Genomic DNA, 20,517 nt, shown 5'->3' on the forward strand with positions numbered 1-20,517 from the left:
TTCTTCACTTCTTTTCTCTTTAGTTCCTTCGTTTTCTAACCAGAAAAGAGAAATTCATTTTCTCTTCTCTCCATTCCCAGGATATTTTTAAACAGCAAAAGGGCCAGCCAATACACTCATTTCCCAAGCCCAAAATCCTGGAAGATCAGCCCAATACGTAAATCAATCATGAAAATATGACTCTGAAACAAATTTGAGATCTCGTTCAACAACTATGCTTGGCTTGTGATACTGAGGTACAATTTCACTCTCTCAGGAAGCATTAGGAATTTTCTTTGCAAATCCTCTAATTTCTTTGCATTCCCTATAAATCTTTAGTCATCTCTTCATGTACTCCTAAGACTTTCATAAAACTGATATCATGATAGAAATTAGCAATTATTTCTGTTTTTTGCTTGATGAACGGGCAATTAATAATGACCACTTATTGAAAGAATTGACATATCAGTAACTTACAAAGTAGAGATTGAATCCATATTTTCCGTAACCTTAATTTCCCGTAAAATTTTTCATCTTGAAAAAATAAAGGGAAAGAAAGAAGAATTATCATTCTATTTACAGTTGCCTTACTTTTTTATACTAAAATTGCACAAGGGTGAGAGAAAAAGGTTTTTTCCCTCATTTCTTTGTAGACCAACAAATGCTACTGCTCACCTGGAGCTGTATATGGCGAACTCCTCTGGGGTCATCTAGAGGCATTCAATAGATCAAGGAGGGTTATCCTCCCAGTGTTGATGGGGTCAAGCTTGTTGAACTGGTTGCAGATTTGCAGTATGTCTTTCTCTCCAATCTTCCCCATCTCCTTGAGCTTGTATATCACAAACTCTGATTTACTGAAACATCAAAACAGACACCATAAGACTGCGCAACATCCAAGGCACCATAAATGAATTCATAGCAGCTGCTGATGAGTTGTATAGTTTGGAGCTACATATTTTCCATTAGTTATGTTGCAAAATGAGTATGTTAAGTTTGACAAAAACACAATGGAAACCTGTTTTCAATCATGTATCATAAATTCTCTAACTAGAAAATACACTCGATCAAATTTCACTTATCTTATCTTGGAAATTTACTTTATATGAACTGAAGAGTCCCCGATGAAAGAAAAAGGATCTACCTAATCATCAGCACAGTTAGGCGAGAAGAAGATATGGCCATGCCAGTTACCCTTTTTCATTTTAGTTCAATGACATCCCAAATTGAGAAGCTAAGTCAAGTCAACTCTTATGATAGAAAGTGCAATAACTCACATGAAATGATATGGACAATTTAACAATCAACACATGATTAGGCATGGAGATTTATCTATCTTTTTTCTAAGAAATCTGACATTAGATGTTGAGAATAAGAATGTACCACAAACAAGAACAAGGAGCAAAGCAACAATAAGCTTTTACTAGTTAGCACTTTATTCATAATTTTTGCAGATCAAAATAGTCTAGATAACAAGAAAGAACAGCTGGAGATGGCATAAAAAATCAACTTCGATAACTGGGTTCAGTACCAGAAAAACAAATTCCACAGATCACCTAATATACTACGAATAGCATAAAATCCCACTAATCACCGGGCATTATACCATCCTACAGCCCTTTACACCATTCATTTTGTATTAACCTTATAGTCATCAAACTCAGTATTTGTCAAAATATTTGAAGCGCTAAAAATTTGACAAGATGTTAACTCAAAATTAGTGAGAGAAAAAGCAACACTAGTTTTCAGTCTTAGATTGCATCACCAAAAGCCAAAATTCTGGTCAAATATCCTGCAAAGTCCATGTATTACTGGCACCCTACTGAGCACCCATTTTCAATGGCCAACTACAAAATTTGAGGAACATGCAGTTGTTATTTCATGAAAAACCTGTAAAGTTAAAAGTGAGTGACCTTTAAAAATGGGCATCAAATTTGCAAGATAAAATAATAGCTCACATACTTGTCATTAACTTGTCATTTATTTTCTTAACTTATTCTTGGCAGAAGCTAAATCCATGGTTGAATTGAATTTCATTAGTATATGTAGCTTGGCTTATGTATTGATTCCCTCTCTTTCCAGTGTCTGCAGCCTTCCTCCATGGCTTTGGCATTCAACTGATCAATAAACAACTAGTACCACATCATTTGTGAATAACCACAAAAGGCCTCTTCTATGAACGACCAAACACAAAATCTGGGTCACCTGCTTTGCTAAAAGCATTTATAGGCCCCCTGACTAACTCAAATCAAGTCTCTATCAACCTAAGCTTCTGTTTCTGCATTACCACTTCAGCTTTCCTAGCTTATCAAACATACATCAAACATATTCCTTTCTAGCATTTACCACTCCAACTTTACTGCCAATAGTTACTAGCATTTACCTTCATTCTAGGCAAACAATCATAATTCTTCTAGCATACTGCTTCAATTACCCTCTACCAAAGTTTTACTGACATTCAGCAACCCCAGAACAGTTCCAAAGATCACATATTTTCACACATTTATTCTACATATATTGCAAAACCTTCATCAACTTATTATTCTATTGAATAATAGAGTTAATATAGATATATATTTCGATATGCTGCTTTAGAACTTTATTTGGTTGATTCTTCCTACTTAATTTACATTTTCGTATACCACGTTTACTTAAACAAACTTTTATATTACTTCCCAAAGTATTCCTCCATAATTTCAGCAACCAATGCTGTCTCTATAACTAATACCAAACCAGATGACACAAAATGGCCTAGAATACAAAGAAAAAAAAAAAGTTTGGCTTATTTAAAAGGTCAATGTCACATCCAATGGATAGAATTTTTCACTAGTGTCATACACAAGTGACATCAAATGCAATTTATTCTTCATTATCTCAAAACTGTGGGAAGAAATAAAAGCAACACAAGACCAATAAGAGCTCAAGGTAGAGAAATATCACTTTGTTTCTCATGCCAAAAGGGTTATCTTGATCTTAATAGTAAAGGGTAGAAAATTAATTCTATATACTGCCAGAGTTAGTAATTGCAATATTAATTTGCATTTATCTTGATAAATAAAAAGGGCATGGCAAGGTTCCATAACAGCATGCCTGTCAAGGAAGCAATAACAAGGTTTGAACTCCCAAATATTAGGGGTATTCATGTCTTAGTGTATCCTTGATGTGTTTTCAAGACAAGAACATAATCTTTATAGTTCAAACATAATTAAAGGGAAAAAAAGCAGGAGAAGAATGACTGGGAAAAGAAAGAGCCTAAAAATCTAGGGGAAAGGAAGACGATTTCATCTAAAGAAGGCACATAGAGTCTGCTATAGAAAACAAAATGTGACCGTGAGATAGCACATATAAGCTTGCAAGCAACTACAAGATCCAATATTTTTTAGGCTTTCGAAATTCAACTTTCTACCTTAGTTACCAAAAGCAGATGGGTGTGCAGAAGCACAGGCATGCAGAAGTGGCTCTCATAAAATAATAAAAATAATAATAATAATAATAATAATCACAAGAAGCACTTAGAAAGTGGGTGCAAGGATGAGTTTCCAAGGAGATTTCAAAGCAAATGCAGAAGATTCCTACTACTAAGCTTCAACCGGACATGGAGTATTTTAATGACTTAAGTCACAACTCATAGTTACCAATAAAGCTATACTATGGAACACTACTTGGAACCTAAATCCTAAAATTAAGTCAAATAACAAACTTGAAAATCAATAAAATATTAATCAGAAATCAAAAACCCCTTTGCTTGACTTTGATTGGACAAAGGCTGCAAACAGAAGACATGCTGGATATGATTCCCTCTCATGCATCTTTTGATACATCATTCTCTCAAAAAGAAAGAAGAGAACTAGGAGGCAAGATATCAAAATGAAGATTAGTGTTCTATAATACAGTATATGCAACCACATATGTAGATGCAGTTCTCTGATTGTGGACATTGCTTATTTGCGAACAAACTAGGTGCAGGCTGAAAGATGTCACTTACCATTATGCATCCATATACATGACTTGCTTAGCATTTTGGAGCCACATATGTGGCCCGCTCTTATATGAGCCATGTGGATGGAGCTAGTTCAAGCTGCTGATTAGATTGAATGTGTGTTTGGATCTAGCTAGATATTGGTATTATTAATGATTTTTAATATGTTTAATATGTTACATATATTACTATTGGGCATTAAATACTAATTATAAGGATTGACTATTAGTTATTATTTTTATTAATTTTGCTATTGTTTATCTAAAAAATTATTACAATCACTATTATAGTTTTTATTGTATTTAATATATTTTTAAATAGTTAAAAAAATTACTAACTGTATATGTGGCCCACATACCACATATGGGCTATGCAGTGCCTCAAGCACCTGCAAACCATAGCCAGCTTTTAAAAACACTGATGAAGATAATGGTTGAGGATGTTGGGGCCTTGGTGTCTTGAAGACAAGTAGTCAGAGCTAGTGCTCCTTTACACATGCAAAGCATACATGCACGTACATTGTGCGCAAGCAAGAGATGCTCACAGCAGAAACACCCATGAACACACCCTATATACCTACATAAATACGAATTCTTAAATACTAGAGTTTGGAAAAATACATGAGTTAGTATGGATGGCTCTAATCCCCAATCCGATCAAAGTTTAATTTATAATTGTCATTTGCTAAATATACTCCCTAGGTCTTAGATTGGGGGATGCACTTACTATTCTCTCTTACAACCAAAACCGTATAAAGTGGGGTATACTTATCTAAGATAGGAGTATTTACATTAGTGCGAAGAGGAAGAGCAGTCGAGACAAACAAGTTGAGGCTCATAAACAAAGGCACCCAAGGAGTTTAGTTTACTTTTAGAACATGTGTGTATATGTTCCTTAACAGATTATTTTCTCTCAGTCATTGTCAATGGAGATATTTGTCCATCCTCAAACCATGGTATAGTTGCAATCAGAAAAACGTGAAGCCTCTTTTAATCTTATAAAGATTGATCCTCATTTCAGTTTTTTCGTTTCTTTCAATTTGTTATTGCTACTATTTAGTGCTGGTTTCAATTTGAACATTCTAGACAAGGTTGTCATAATCCCAATCTAATTTAAAACAGAAAAACAACTATAGGTTTCCTTAATCTGCATACTGTGAAGTCAGGGGAAAATGAAAACAGGATTTTAAGAGCTTCGCACCTATGTCATGCTAACTTGGGACTAGCATGGTACATGTTGTGCCATGCTATAACAGTAATTGGCATGCCTAGAATGTTAGCATGGTAGATGTTGTGCCATGCTGTGCCAGTGATCGTCATGCCTATCATGCATGGCACTGCAGTCTGCTAAGTACTAGCATGCAACGGTGCCACCTTATTTGACCCCCAATCTCATCGATATGTCTTTGTTAGTTATCCTGAAGGACAGCGAGAATATTGAGTCCATGACTTGGAAACACATGAAGTTTTTTTCAAGTCGTGATGTAGTTTTCTGCGAGAATGATTTTTCTTCTGTCACCATACTTGACAAGGATCCTGAAAATTATGTCATCATACCTGTTCCCATTGCTGATTATAGCACCTTCACATTACACCTCTGGATCACAATGTTCAAAAATAGTGTTCTGCTACATCCCCATCTCCTCCAAGAGATATTTCCTCGATGCCAAATACTGATACACCACCATTAGAACTAGCCATGCAATCTATTCAACTAATTGCACCTACCCAACCCACTACATCCCCATCTCCTCCAAGAGATACTTCCTCAACACTATATACTAATACACCATCACTAGAATTAGCAATACAATCTATTCAACTAATTGCACCCACCCAGCCCACTCCCCTACATGTCACTCCATGTGTCCCTCCAAGAAGCCATTCACAGATACAAGGCTCAGCCTGTGACCAAAGGTTTCACACAACTTGAAGGCCTCGATTATCATGAGACATTTGCCTACAATTCGCTGCCTTCTTGCCGCTACTTATGCAAAAAAAATGGCACTTCTACCAACTCGACATGAACAACACTTTTCTTCATGAAGATCTCCATGAAGAAGCCTATAAGAAACTACCTCCTAGCCTTGCATGTAAGGGAGAGACTCAAGTCTATAAGCTACAAAAGTCACTCTGTGATCATAAACAAGCTTCTCACAATTGATTTGAGAAGTTTTCACAAGTTCTTCGCCAAGCAAGATTTCACCATTCATATCTCGGTTACTCCATCTTTATATCTAATAAGGAAGGCATGTCCATGGTAATTCTTGTTTATGGGGATGATGTCAATATTACAGGAAATAATGCCTCTACCATTGCTTCTCTTAATACCTTTCCAGTCTCAATTTTACATCAAGGATCTTGGTCTATTGAAATTTTTCATAGACATTGAGGTTGCCCGGTCTCGTAACGATATTTTGATTACTCAGAGAGAAATATAGTCTTGATACTCTTTCTGAGAGTGAGTTTCTTGGCTCCAAACTAGCAACATATCCAATTGAGCAACACCACCATCTAACCAATGATACCAGAAAATTATTATCTGATCCAGGCCCATATTGATGATTTGTTTTGCGGATGATTTATGTCACAGTCACTCATCTAGACATCCCCTATATAGTCCATATCTCAAGTCAATTTATGCATCAACATCGTAATGCACATCTTGATGCTGCTCATCAGGTCTTGCAATACTTGAAAGGTTCACAATCTCAGAGGATTTTACTACCTTGAAGTTTCAATTTACAACTTTCTGCCTACACAAATTCGAATCAGGCTAGCTATCCTATGACTAGGCATTCAGCAACTGGTTGTATTATTTTTCTTGGCAATGATCCCATCTCATGGAGAACTACAAAACAAAGCACAGCCTCTTGCTCTAATGATGAAATAGAGTACCATGCTGTGGCTAACATCACCTGCAAACTTGTATGGTTAGGATACTTGCTATTGGAACTTGGTATTACTCAGTCACAGTCAGTGCAACTCTATTGTGATAACCAAGTGGCCATGTATATCCCAAGTAGGTACAACCAACCTAGTGTTTCATGAGATGACCAACCACATTGAGTGGATAGCCATTTTTTATTTCATTTCAACTGCAACTTGCATATATCTTCACCAGGGCAGTTGGTAAAGCCCAGCTCATATGATAATATGCAAGTTGGGTGTTTCTACTCTACACACGCTAACTTGAGAGAGAGTATCAAGCAACAAAGTCAAGTATGTCCATTTTCATCTCTTTACAATCACCGGTATCTATTTTTATATTTGAGCTCTCTATGATTATGAGATTCTTTTTCCATATTTTTACTAGACAACCCAGACAAGCATGTGCACTCTTATCTCCATAATCATTTGGATCCATTTCTATATTTATGCTATGTACAATCATAAGATCCTTTATTGTTGACTTACATACCATATAGCTATTTCTAAGATCGTGAAATTTATATTTTTAATTGCCCATAAATTAGGAGATTTTTATTATATATGATTATGTATATTCAAGAAATACAATAAAGAAGATCAAGTCATTCTTCCCAACTAATTTCTCAACTCTCGTGAGGTATTTGATGATGTGTATACGCAGCCCGATATTTTCCAAAGTAAATTTATTTTAAAAAAAAACAAACTTTGGATAGAGGTTTGCGTACACTATATTTTGCGGCAAACTGATCATATTCCAGCACTCAAGCTATATTTTGCAAAGTTAATGAAGATGCACTAAAATTGCTTCCGGGGAAAAGAACAGAGTTAAAATGCACCGACCTGATGAAGCCATTTTGATTGAGATCGGCGGCGAACAAATCCTCGACGGTCAGATCCCGGTGCAGCACCCATTTGGCGATCCTCCGGTGCCGCTTATCGATCCTGGCCTCCGCCAGGTACAGAAACGCCCTCGCGACCGCCAGGGTCGACACCAACAGCCAGAAGGAAGCGAAAATCCTACCCGGCAGCGTCTTGAATGCCCGGTCCCCATACCCGACGGTCGTCACCGACATCACCGACAGATAGAGCGAGTCCATCCAATCAAGATCCTCCACCAGGTACAGAGCCAGCGTGCCCGCACCGATGCAGAGCAGGACGACGCCGATCGCGAGCGCGACCTTCATCCGGATCCTCATCCGCCCCTTCTCGGCGTCGAAGATGTAGCTGGCGGCGCCGGCCCCGGCACGGGCACCCTCAAGAATCAAATTCTCCTGGACGTCGAGGACGTAATTGACGGCGCCGGAGAGGAGGACGTCGATGAGGCCGAAGCCGACGAGGACGAAGACGCAGGAGAAGGCCTTGGTGGCGGGGGTGAGGGGGTAGATGTCGCCGTAGCCGATGGTGCAGAGGGTGACGATGCAGAAGTAGAGGGCGTCGACGGCGGGGTGGGTCTCGACGCCGGAGAAGCCCTGGGGGTTGATGGAATAGACCAGGACCCCGAGGGACAAGTAGATGAGAAGAAGAATGGAGGACTGCCTGAGGATGGAGCCGGCGGAGCCGAAGTTAGGGGTATTGGAGGAGTCGGGATTAGAGGGGAGGAGGTCGCGCACGACGGCCATGGCGGGCGCGGTGCGGGCACGGTGGAGGGTGGACTTCTGGCGGGGGAATGACGCCGTCGCTGGGTCGGAGGTGGAGGGGAGCAAAGAATCTTCGATCTCGGAGGAGGAGGGGGAGGAAGACAAGGGAAGAGGGTTCGAGAGTTGGGAGCGGAGAAAGTGGGGTAACAACGACTCCTCTACTTCCATTCCCAATTCTACGTACAAACAAATTCTGGGCAAGATATGAGGAAGATTTATAGCTCTTTTTTTACTCCTCTGGTTTATTTGACAGCTCTACTTGAGAGGTGAGAGCTTTTTTTTTTTTTTTGGGCCGTCCACTAGAGAGAGGAGAGGACAAGTAGACAGGAGAGGGAGAGAGTTTAATGATGGCCGTCCGTATGATATGGCTGATGTGGTCCGGACTGATCTGGCCGTCCAATAGAAAGGCTTATTTGGATCGAGCGGATGCCACATCACCTTCGTACTGTGTTTAAAAATGGAATGCTCGTGCGGACGGACGGGTGGGTTTTATGGGGTCGCTGACTTCGGATTGATTTGGAAGTACGTGGATCGCGGATATGGGCGTGCGCTAAGGAGTTATATACGGAAGGAGACGTATGCCTGAGGAAAGGGTTTTTTTTTTTTGAAGAAACAGATGACTGGGTCAATGATGAGTAATAAATGAGGTAATACAATCCGCAGCTTGGTTTGTCTTCCCAAATATGTATCTAACCTAGGCAACACGGCGCTCCTTCTGCGCAACCCCCTTGGAGGAAAGGTATATTCGTGAGGGTGATTACCTTCTATTCTTTAATGAGCGTGGGGCCAAATGTGGAAAAGATTTGAACCAATGGTGACCAGACGTAGAGGTTTTAACCTCCTTCTTCACGAAGATTACAGCATAAAAGGCCATGGTGTCCATCTCGCAATTATATTGTTCCACTTGTCTGATCTTTTCTTTCCATATTATCAAAAGATCAAAAATAATGCTACGGCCATCAGCTGGATCCAGGAAGGTTCGAGGATCGTTGCTGCTGACCATTCCTTGATTCGCGATATCTGGATGATGATGAGGGACGGAGGGGTTGTCCACACGAAGCACGTGTTTAGAGAAGCTAATGGAGCTACAAATTGGGTGGCCACGTATGTGGCTAACCATGCCAATAGCATCCTGTGGGCGGGGGATGCAGAGCTGCTTTAGGAGCTCCGTGATATTTTGTTTTCCGATTTTATTAGGTGCATCCGTACATGTGTTATATGAATCACCCGGTAGCCGAAAAAAAAGAGCTACCTCCAAACCCAACTTATTATCTACTTTCAAAAATAAATAAAAAATAATAAACATCATTATTCAGTCCATCGTTTTGATATAAAATTCCTGATAAAATTTCTGATAATAAAATAAACAATAATTTGATGGCTAGTCGCCAATGATATTTATAATAAAATATTTCTAAAACTGAAATTCCAGTTATTCAATTTTTTCCTTGAATCTTATCACAATAAAATAAAAATCTTGTTCCAAGCTCAACAAATTTTCTACTTAATAAATAAATAAAAATTAAAGATCATCACGGTGTTTTTCAAAAAAAAATGGCTAGTCTACAAAATTTTTGAGTACCATACGGTGTTTTTTGAATATCCAGAATATATCCCATAGAAGAAATCTCCCACAGCTTGGAGCAAGAAGATCAACCATCATAGTTTATCAATTCTATATGAAAATTAATTGGGAGATACAACTAATACTATTAGCCCTTTGTACAAATCCCTAGTCGCCATATTAATCTAGTTTAGTATCAGACAGGTGATTGATAGCAGTAATCATATTATAAACATCTAGACTCCATCCTAGTGGCAGAGCTGCGCGTGGCGTGGGAGGGTCTCGTATATGTCAGAGTATATTTAGGAACTCAGCGGATATTCTTGGAGAGTGATTCTGCCACAGTGATTGAGTGGATCAGGAGTGGACGTGCTAGGCCAGATCTACACCCACTAGTGAGGGATGTTGGCCATCTTCTGGACAGTTTTGACTTTTTCTGGATCGTACATGTATTTCGGAAGGCGAACAGTGCGATGAACTGGGTCGCCTCCTTAGTAGCTTATCATTCTGGGGCTTTCCTATGGGATAGGCACTGGCTCCATCCCTCAGGGTCTCGATCGTGTTTTGCATTCTGATTCATCGTGGCGTATTCATATCCATATGTAGTGAGACGCCAGTTTACCCAAAAAAAAAAAAAAAAAAAAAAAGGAAGCACATAAAGGAATCCAAGACCCAAGAGTACGTTCATTTTTTTAATGGGGCATGCTTTAGCTATATATATATATATATATATATATATATATATATATATATGTATGTATGTATGTATGTATGTTCACATCATTCGCATACAGCATCAGGAATAACCCTCCTGAACTTATTTCGCACTTCGCTGCCACGACGAAGCAGGCCGGCGAGCCGCGCTTTAGGCCCTGTTTGGGGGAGCTTTTGGAGGGCCAGAAAGCACTTTCTGGCCCTCCAAAAGTACTTTTAGATGAAAAACTGTGTTTAGTAAATTTTTCAAAAAGCTGTTTCAGCTTTTGCGGAAAGCTGAAAATAGCTTTTGGGAGGAAGCTCCAATTTGGAGCTTTTGGGAGGAAGCTGTTTCAGCTTTTTCGGAGAGCTATATTTTTAACAAAAATGCTCATATTAAAATAACATAATTACATAGTTTATCCCTGTATAAACCTAAAAATCTGCTAGAGCCAAGAACCCAAGCCGTCAGACTCCCTTCCGTAAGAAAAAGTATTTTTCTTTTCAATTTTTGTATGCATCTCTTGAACCACATTTTAGAAGAAAAAAATTTTAATCCTTTTCCATACCTTCCAAAATCAATCTATTGTTTTTTTTTATCATCAACCTCGCGGCCCACGCTGAGGTCCTCCTCGAGCATGGACCATGAAGAAGAGCCCCTGGACCGCGAAAAATTATTTTATGGAAAATTATTATGAAAATTATTTTATACTAATAATTATAATATTTTATACCTTTATTTTTGTATTATACTATAAATATAATATCATATTATATTATATCATAATACATTAATATGTTATGTTAAATAATTTAATATTATGTTATATTATGGAAAATTAATTTATACTAATAATTATAATATTTTATACCTTTATTTTTGTATTATACTATAAATATAATATCATATTATATTATATCATAATACATTAATATGTTATGTTAAATAATTTAATATTATGTTATATTATGGAAAATTAATTTATACTAATAATTATAATATTTTATATCTTTATTATTGTATTATACTATAAATATTGTATTATATTACATTACATTATAATACATTAATATGTTATTTTAAATAATTTAATATTATGGTATATTATGGAAAAGTATTTTATAATATTAATTATAATATTTTATACCTTTATTTTTGTATTAAACTATGAATATAATATCATATTATATTATATCATAATACATTAATATGTTATGTTAAATAATTTAATATTATGTTATATTATGAAAAATTAATTTATACTAATAATTATAATATTTTATACCTTTATATTGTATTATACTATAAATATTGTATTATATTACATTACATTATAATACATTAATATGTTATTTTAAATAATTTAATATTATGTTATATTATGGAAAATTAATTTATAATATTAATTATAATATTTTATACCTTTATTATTGTATTATACTATAAATATTGTATTATATTACATTACATTATAATACATTAATATGTTATTTTAAATAATTTAATATTATGTTATATTATGAGAAATTAATTTATACTAATAATTATAATATTTTATACTTTTATTATTGTATTATATTATAAATATAATATATATTACATTATATCATAATACATTAATATGTTATGTTAAATAATTTAATATTATGTTATATTACCAAATATTAATTTACTCTAATAATTATATTACTATTATGCTATATTAACATAATATTATTTTATATTACAATAATATTATACTATATCGTATATTTATGTATTAATTTATGTTATGTTTTATTATGTTGTGTTGTATAATACTATGCAATGTCCTTTATGGTAATTTTGTCATATAAAAGTATTTTCTCAGTTTGTTTACCAAACATAAAACAAAGTACCACAGCACTTTACGAATGTAGTTACCAAACAGCAAACAGCTTTTTATAACAGCTCTACTTCAGACAGCTCTACTTCCAACAGCTCTACTTCCAACAGCTCCCCCAAACAGGGCCTTAGTGCCCTCGAGTGCCATTGGCCCCGCACGGCGGCCATGTGTGGCGCTTCAACTACCCCAGCCCGCCCCGACGAGACACGTGGCCTGGACCCGCGACTAGTCCAACGTCATTTGCAATGCCGCTCGGTACTTTAGAACCCCCAAGGTGAGCTTTCGACGAATGCCCCCCTAGGGCAGTAGAAGGTGCTGCCGCTGCCGCCGGGAGCCCCTGCCTTTCCAAGCTAGCACGCCTGCCGGCCCATGGCGAATGCACCGGGCTCTTGAGCGCAGACGAAGTCGGTGTCGTGCCCCTCGCGCGCCATCGGCCACGGGCGGTGGCCGTGCGTAGCGCGTCGGCTTCCTTGGCCCATCCGGACGAGCAGCATGCACAACCTGTGCATGACAGGCGGCCTTCCTCGAGGTGCCCGACCCACGATGTACATCGGCCTTTCCCTCCCTTCTGCCGGTGATGCGCTCCTGTTCTTAACCGGACGGGTTTGTGCCTCCCGTCCTGTGCATATCAGGCGGCCTTTAGCGGGGTGCTAGACGCCCGACCCGTGTGCACGAGACGAGCATCCGGGCTGACCCGTTTGCAATTCTCCTCAGTACTTTAAAATCCCCGGGGTGGGTTTTAGGTGGACGCCCCGCTGGGGTGGTAGGAGGCTGCTGTCGCGCCCCCGGATTTTAGGTGAGTGTTGTATTTGTGCCTACAAGACAAGGTGCGTCCACACAATTCGCAGATGATAAAAAAATCGGCACGGGGCACACATTAAGCATGCCTCAAGAAAAAACTCCTTAAATATGAAAGAAGCATGTGCATATCAGATAGAAACAAAATGGTAAAGAGGTGTCTCGAACATTATTAGAAGCATCATTGGAAGATAGAGGGGGAAACACAACATCAGCCCATTGCTAGAAAGGCATGAGAAACACATGCGAAATGCATAAGAAAGAAGGTGGAAACTACCAAGAAACTGGTACCCAGTGGTACCCAAGTGTTACACAAGTCTCAAGAAAATTATTGAAAATCACAGTTTATATGTTTATTAAGTCGAAAAGATTTCTGGACCAATCCGCATCTCAATTCTCCATGTTGTAATTTTTTTCTTCGATAATGCAAACAAGAAGAACAGCAAATATATTGTTGTTCTGACTGGTAATCAGCTCTGCAATTTCATCGTTGTCATAAAAATTGAACTAAAAATAGTGTACTGTAAATGAATTATGAAAAAAAAATTGAGAAAAATCACTTAGGATCTGTTTGTTTGGATGGTTGGGCTGAAAATTCTATAGAATTTATGGGTTAAGCCAGTACAACCAGTAAAGCCATATGATTATAGGCTGGGCTCGGCCTATATTCATAAATACCTATGAATAGCTTTGGAATGAGCTGACTTGAATTCTATAGGGAAAAAAAAAAGACTTGCTGTTACAGAATTGCATAAGATAAGTTGTTACAGAATTTCTTCAGCTCTCAAAGAACAACAGCTCGGCATCAGGATCCTTTGGGGAAGACCAAGCATTGGCTTTAGCTGAACCAAGAACCTTCAATACCCAATCAAATGCAAAAATTGGCTCGCCTAGGCGAAGAAATTGGCTTTTATTCCTTGCGTCAAATTCAATTCTGGAATCAACTCGAAAGATGAAGAGTCCAACAATCTGCAATGTGGATGAATAATACTTACAAGATAAGCAAACTTATAATGCAAACAGGAAAAGACGACTTATGATTTGTCTTGAAAGAGAAAGTGAAGCATGCATTAGGAATTTGTAAAATTACATCATCTTGCTAACTTTAAGTTGAAATAGCAACCACATCCGGTGCGAGGGGACACTATGCGTAGGATGACCCACAAATTGAAGCTCACTAAGTGGGGGTTGCGGTGATGGAACCAAAAGGTTGTAGATGATATTTTTAGACGCCTGAACAACGTGGAAACGTCTATTGGTGACCTTCAATAGAAAGAGGATAGTAGTAGAGTTTTGTCGGAGGAGGAGATAGCAGATCTTCTGAGGAAGCTGGCTTCGCACCATTCTCTTTTGTGGCAGCAAGAGGTATCTAGTGGCAGAAGTCTAGAGTGCAGTGAATCAGGAAGGGGGATAGAAACACCATATTCTTCCGCCAATCTACCATCATCAAGAGATAGAGGAACTTGGTCTGGTCCTTAAGAGATGATAATAGGCAAAGAGTGGAGGAGGAAAGCAAGATCAAATAGGTGATGTTTGATTTCTTTAGATCCAAGAAGATCAAGGGTTGCAATCAGGATGTGGCCTTCCAATTTCCGCCCCTAGATGCAAGGGTTGGGGAGGTAGAGAACGTCGGCCTCATTGAGAATGTCTCAGAGATCGAGGTGCGGGGGGCTTTTTGGGCCTTGGTGGAGGATAAAGCCCTAGGATCGGATCGGTTCCCTTATTCTTTTTTAGAAGATACTGGAGCATCATTCGGAGGGAGGTGGTAGAGATAGTCGAGCTCTTCTTCAATATGACCATGATGTCGAATGCCTGGAAGGAGACCTTCTGATTTTGAAGCGCCAGAATGTGACAGAGCCTAGCCACTTAAAATTAATCAGCCTATGCACTATCTTCCATAAGGTAGTGGCAAAGATCATAGTGGGTAGGATAAAGCCGGTGCTACCTAGACCAATTAGTCTGGAGTAGGAAGCCTTTGTGGAGGGTTAGAGCATTACGAATAATGTTCTAATTACCCAAGAGCTAATGTTCGATCTGTAGCATACCTTATGTCGATGGAGTCTCATGGTAGTGAAGCTCAACATGGAGAGAGTTTATGACACAGTCCGCTGAGATTTTCTCTGATATGCCTTTGAGAGTTTCGACTTTCATGAGATCTGGATTGGCTGGATTATGGGCTATGTGCGGGTTTTTTCCTTCTTCAACCTTATTAACGGCTCGCCAACACTGTTTTTCCTCACCACGATCAGACTGCGTCAAGGTTGTTCTCTGTTCCCTTATCTATTCATTATTTGGGCTAACATGTTATCCCGAGCCTTGCAAGCGGCATGTCAGGACCAAGCATTGGATGCCTATGTGCCTGCCTTGGGGGTCAGACCGATCTCCCACTTGCTTTTTGCAGATGATTGCCTTTTGTTGGCTTGGGCAGTCGTGAGGAACGTGGTGATTCTCAGATGTATTCTGGAGAATTACTAAGAGGCCTCAAGTTAGAAAGTGCATCTACTTAAGTCAACCATTTGTTTCAGCCCAAAGATCAAGATGCGGGTGAAGCAGGCCATTACGAAGCTCCTTGGAATGAGGGAGTAGGAGGGACCGTGGAGCTACTTAGGTGTTCCTATTACTAAAAGAAGACTCCAGATGATGAAGTGCCTCGGTGTGTGCAACGCATCCAAGAGGCCCTAGAGGGTTGAAGATTCTTTTTCTTATCCATGATGGGTAAGTCGACCCTCGTGAGATCGATTCTAAGCTCCATACCAGTCTACATCATATCTAATCCATCGTGTTGAGGTCCGTGTTGTCGAGGATTGAGCAGATACTTTGTAGCTTCCTATGGGGTTCATATGGTGGTAGGCATGGTGTGCACTTGATCGCCTAGGGAGTGGTCTGCTAACGGGTATAAGAGGGAGGGCTTGGTGTCCAGTCTCTGCTGAGGAGGAGCGAGGCACTAGTTGTCAAATATGCTGCGAGGTTGGTTCTGGAGCCCTAGTGCTTGTGGAATTTAGTGATGAGGGCTAGGTACGGCCTATAGACACTGGCAGGAACATTCGAAGTACATGGAGGAGCTCTTTTATGTGGAGGGAGATCTATGCGCACGCTCCAAGAGTATTAGCTAACACCATATGGCTTATTGGGGATAAGCGAAGTGTGGACATGATGGGTGACCCCTAGATGGATGACCTCCTACTAGGGCTCTGGCTAACCACGTTTAATGTTGAGGCTATGGGAGGATTGTGAGTCTGCGATCTTCTCTGCCCCGATGGGAGAAAGTGAGACTCTAGCCAAATTGGTCATCTCTTTGGTGAGCACTGGCAAAGAGAGTGCAATCGGTGGTGGTTCCAGGGCATAACGCTTCAGATGTGAGGATCTGGAGCACTTCTTGCAGCCTGAGGGTCAGTGTAAGGGATCTCTATGACCTCTTTAGTAGTGAGCAAGAGACTATTTGAAGGTTTGGTCTTCACCCAAGAGTTGCTTTGTTCTTATAGAAGGTGACCTGGGGACATCTCCCGTCTAGGATCGACCTAAGCAGGCACGGGTTGAGTATCCCGCCGACTTGCCTCAAGTGTGGGATGGAAGAGTCCGTGGGCACACATCCTCTTTTAGTGTGACTGAGCAGTGTGGGTGTGAAGACTTTCTGATATTCCACCAGAGGTACCCCACGAGACGACCTTGGTTGGCTATTTCCTCCAGGTGTTAGGGAGGTGGTCGGGTGTGCCTCACTCCCGTCATGGGGCAATTATGGCTACATATATTGTCCATCACATTTGGTTGGCCAAAAATTTTTGGATCTTTGGGGAGAGCAGTCTGATGCCTAGGCTTGTTTTAGAGAAGGTGTGTATGCAGGCTGTGGAAATCATCCATGCAGGTCTATCTAGAGAGCCTATGACAGATCAGGGCATCTCGGACTCTACCTCTGCTCTTGTAGCATCTCGAACGGTGTATATTACTTAAAAGCCCCCCCTTCCGAGCTTTTTCAAGGTTAATTTCGATGAATGTATATTGGATGGCGGCGAGAGGGTGGTACGGGCTTTGTAATTAGAGGCCCAAACTCTAGAGTGATGGCAGCTAGAGGAAGTCTAATTTTTGATATCTTGGTCCTTGGGGCGGAGCTAAGGGCAACTTGGGTTGAAGTTAGTTATGCTCAGCGTGTGTTGAGGGTTAGCACCATCCTGTTAGAGGGTGACTCGGCCACAATGGTTCGGTTGGATCCGGGGACACCCTAGAGAGGTAGAGGGCTACTACACCCTGCTTCGGGACATCGGAGGTATGGCTGGTGGTGGCATCACCTTCGGGGCAAGACATGTCTAAGGAAGACGAATGGAGTTGCGGACTGAGTAGCTTTCTTCATGGCAGATCACTCGAGTGAGATTCTTTGGACCTGTGAGGTGGAGTTGCCTCTGGCGCTTCGAGACCTGCTATATTTTGACTTTTTTGGATGTATTCATACCATATCTATATAAGTCATCTGTTGTAGCAAAAAAAAAACATGGACAAGTGTGATCAATCGACACAAATCATAATGATAGGTGTGATTTTGTTTCCCATAATTTTGCTCCCACTCTTAGCTAGTATATTTTTTCTGCGCTGGCCTCACCCAAACCGCAACTCAACTAATGAACAGATATTTATTTTTAATGAAAAAGAATTATAAGTAGAATACTTTAGAATAATTTTCATTATATAATGAGAATGATAGCTGCAACCTAACAATTACATTATTCATGTGAACAATGTAATATCATAGATTGTGGGAAGTTTTCCTTCTCTATTCTAGATTGGATGGCTGATACTGTAATCTAAGACTGCCAAGGGGATATTTACATGTTCGCTTCCCCCAAGGACCAGCGCACTGCTTTCCCTTGACCTCCCTATTGATCTGGAAAGATTTATACCTCATATATAAAATCCTGTTCGAATCTTGTTTCCAAAATAAACACTCTTGCCCATGGATGATTACAAGTTTGGCAGGCTAGGCTGCCAATCCATCATAGAAGGAAAGCATTTTGACTTCTCCTAATTGTCCTAATATTGGAGTTGTAATTGCAAATAACTAGCTCTTTGATAGAAATAATTAAGCAATTCAAGTACTTCTATTATATTTATTTAACAATGTAGCATATACAAATGACATATGATTGTCCATGAGTAATGTCTACAAGGAAGAGAGCAAGTTAAACCCCTAAATTCTTGGTCAACTCAATCCTTACTAAAATGAAGACTTTCGGCAGATATGATTATAAAAGGTTAGTGGAAGATATGGAATTTTCACTTGGGAGCTTTCTTAGGCAAAGGAGAAGTTCCTGCTTCAATTTATAATGGATAGCAGTTTGCAGATTGCAATGAATACAATTATGAGGGAAAAGATAGTGATCATTTACTAGTCCACTGCAATAGACTGATGAGGTCTATAAAGAAATGAAACAGTGACTAAATTGCAAGTTGACATATGATAAAAGGTGCAGTTTTGTTAACACACTCACCATGCCATGTCGTCTGATGCTTTATGAACTCAAGGTGGGATTGAGCTCAATCTGACTTCAATGTGGGCTTACGCTTAACTAGGATTGAGATCCAACTTGAACCTGACCTGACCTAACCGAGTCCAACCTAACCCAACCTAATAAATAAATAAATACATAAATTATATCTATGTTTCCATTGAAAATACTTATCTTCTTCATAAATGCACCCAAATAAGATCCCAATAAATTCAATGCTAACCTAACCCTGGGGAGGGATTTGTGTCAGGCACTGAGAGGGCCATCCCTAACCCTGGAGAGGGATTTGTATAAAGTGACCACTCCAAAGGAGATATTACTGCCACCTACATATCCTTTAAATGCACTTCCAGTTCCTACAGCTTAATTCTATGATTTAAGTTTTATCTCCTTTGTCTTCTGGACACAAGGCATATCAAAGCCTGGGTGGTTTTGTTGGAGAGCTTAGCACAATGGAATAAGCAATTGACATGATGATCTGGGGGTACCCATTCTCATTACCTTCATGAGGCTGATCTTAAGCATAAAGAATAACTTTTGTTCAGAGCAAAGTTGGTAAAAAAAACCCTATCAAGGCTTCACCACGACCTGCAAACTTAGCCAAATTATCGAGACAAGTGCATGATGAATGAAGTGGTACACCGCCATGTGGTGCACAAGGTGTAGAATATCAATTATTCTGACTCCGACCCTACCCTAAACCAATCCGGACTTGCAGACCTATGGATGATCGTCTTTCATTTAGATAGTGAGTAGTTTTCTTAATAATAAGTCAAGTCAAGAATAATAATCGAACTGGAGGAGCTTGCCGGGACGGCTTGGTTATAAGCAAGCTACCGGGTATGGGTCTAAAGCTAAGAACATAAAACATTTCAAGCTAACAGTCCTCAGATCTTGTAAAAGTGAAACTTTTATATCCTTCAAGAGAGCAATTGATTTAGGAATAACTTTTATGAACTCAATGTGTAGGTAAACCCAGCTTCGAGCTCGTTAGTTTACCTGGTATATATCTTATTGAACCCAATTTGGATAGAAAATGATGAGTTGCTTTGAAGGTATGAACAACATGAAAATATACCACTTCAACAAAAAACAATGGAAACTTAGCTTATCTAGTGAATTTATCAATAGCCCTGCAGCCGCACTCATTTGCAAAAAAGAAGAGGCTTTGGGTTCAAAACTTGAGACGTGTTATTCCTCCCTATTATTTGGAACTACATAATTCGACCAAGTGAGTATTCCCTCCCTTCTACAAAATACACAAACAAAACAATGAACAAATGAAACAAAAAACTCATCATCTGATAGCTTAAGCTGCTTTCCTAATACAAGGATGGTTCACAAGTGTTCTTTATCTTCTATGATCTACCAACAATCCAAGAAAAAGCTTTGTATCCCATTTTACTTGTACGATATCGAGCCACCACGGTAACACCAACGAATTTTCCAAAATAACTGCCCACTTGGGAGCATTCATTGTCCCAAGTGATTTTGTTTTGACTGCAACCTTAATCATCCTTTACAGAACTTACATGAGCTAAATTTTGGCAGTTCATACCTTACCAGGTCTGTAATAATAC

At 39.2% G+C, this 20,517-nt stretch overlaps 1 protein-coding gene across 1 annotated transcript; it reads right to left on the reverse strand.

Moving 5' to 3' along the window:
- Positions 1-362: 362 nt before the first annotated feature.
- Positions 363-8,788, reverse strand: LOC103720046 (two-pore potassium channel 5-like). Its single transcript, XM_039122504.1, has 2 exons — positions 7,726-8,788; positions 363-833 (listed from the first exon to the last, which is right to left on the reverse strand). Exons 1-2 carry the CDS (start codon positions 8,688-8,690, stop codon positions 686-688), a joined length of 1,113 nt encoding a protein of 370 aa, XP_038978432.1. The 5' UTR covers positions 8,691-8,788; the 3' UTR covers positions 363-685.
- Between the last annotated feature and the right edge of the window lie 11,729 nt (positions 8,789-20,517).

The sequence above is a fragment of the Phoenix dactylifera genome, unplaced genomic scaffold (assembly GCF_009389715.1).
Source record: "Phoenix dactylifera cultivar Barhee BC4 unplaced genomic scaffold, palm_55x_up_171113_PBpolish2nd_filt_p 001556F, whole genome shotgun sequence".
NCBI lineage: Eukaryota > Viridiplantae > Streptophyta > Magnoliopsida > Arecales > Arecaceae > Phoenix > Phoenix dactylifera.

Coding starts and splice junctions, on each gene's coding strand:
- LOC103720046 (XM_039122504.1), bottom strand. CDS start 8,690: ATGGAAGTAGAGGAGTCGTTGTTACCCCACTTTCTCCGCTCCCAACTC. Junction 834..7,725: donor AATCAAAATGGCTTCATCAG/GTCGGTGCATTT, acceptor TTGATGTTTCAG/TAAATCAGAGTTTGTGATAT.